This window comes from Vombatus ursinus, unplaced genomic scaffold (genome assembly GCF_900497805.2).
Source record: "Vombatus ursinus unplaced genomic scaffold, bare-nosed wombat genome assembly UNPS02004260.1, whole genome shotgun sequence".
NCBI lineage: Eukaryota > Metazoa > Chordata > Mammalia > Diprotodontia > Vombatidae > Vombatus > Vombatus ursinus.
Genome location: NW_020944038.1, coordinates 1 through 876, shown reverse-complemented (window position 1 = coordinate 876; position 876 = coordinate 1). Strand labels below are relative to the sequence as shown.

The 876-nt window shown below is 71.3% G+C and overlaps 1 protein-coding gene across 1 annotated transcript in view; it reads right to left on the bottom strand.

Annotated features, from left to right (window-relative positions):
* The window catches only part of LOC114054176 (growth/differentiation factor 7-like), a 4890-nt gene extending 4063 nt beyond the window's left edge, over positions 1–827 (bottom strand). The window contains exon 1 of the mRNA XM_027877337.1: positions 395–827. Within this exon, the coding sequence (XP_027733138.1) occupies positions 395–827 (433 nt within the window). The remainder of the gene's footprint in view (positions 1–394) is intronic.
* Positions 828–876: the final 49 nt, after the last annotated feature.

Sequence of the window (876 nt, the reverse complement as noted above, 5' to 3'; positions counted from 1 at the left end):
CACACACACACACACACACACACACACACACACACACACACACACACCTAAATGCAATGGCGGCCTGAGGTCCCTCACTGCCCGTCCACTCTGAGTAGCTCGGACCCTCCTCGCTTCAGAAGAGATCTCCTCCTTTACCTGGGCCCAGGGAAGCCCGTCTCAGGGCCCACCCGCACGCAGAGCGTTATCTGAGCAGCACGAGGCTAGAGCAGAGGAAGACCTCGGGGCTCCCGGGCGCCGCTGATTGCAGCGGGCCCAGAGAAGCAGCGCAGACACACGCGCGCTCGCGCGCACCTAGAGACACACCCAGAGCCCCCCAGACCAGCAGGAGGGAGCTGACCCTGGGACTGAGCGGCACAGGGAGAGGGGGCGGCTGCCGGCCCTGCGAAGGTACCTGGGGGCGCCTGGTCAGCGAAGCCGGTGACGGTGTCGGCGAGAGCCCGTCGGTTGCCGCCCGCGGAGGCGGTGGCGGAGGCAGGGGCCGGGGCCGGAGCCCCTCCAGGAGCGAGGGCCCTCGTGGACAGGCTCCGGTAAAGGGAAAGCATGAACTGGTGCGGGACCACGGACGGAGAGGAGCGGTTCCCGCCCGTCGAGCCCGCGCTGAGCCTCGTCACTCTGGCCACCGCCTCCACTGCCGACGGCGACAGGGGACCGTCAGCCATGCTGGCCGCCTCGCTTGGGCCCCGTCTAGCGCCGCCGCCGCCGCCCGGGTCCCCACCTTGGCCGGCCCCCTGGGCCCTCGGCACGGCGGCCGCCTCCAGCCCGTGCCGGGGGCGGCAGGCGCTAAGGAGCCAGAGGCAGAGCGCCGCGGCAGCGCTCAGGTCCATCGGCGGCTCGTCGTCCGCTGGCTGGGCGCTGCTCCGACGCCGCTGCGCT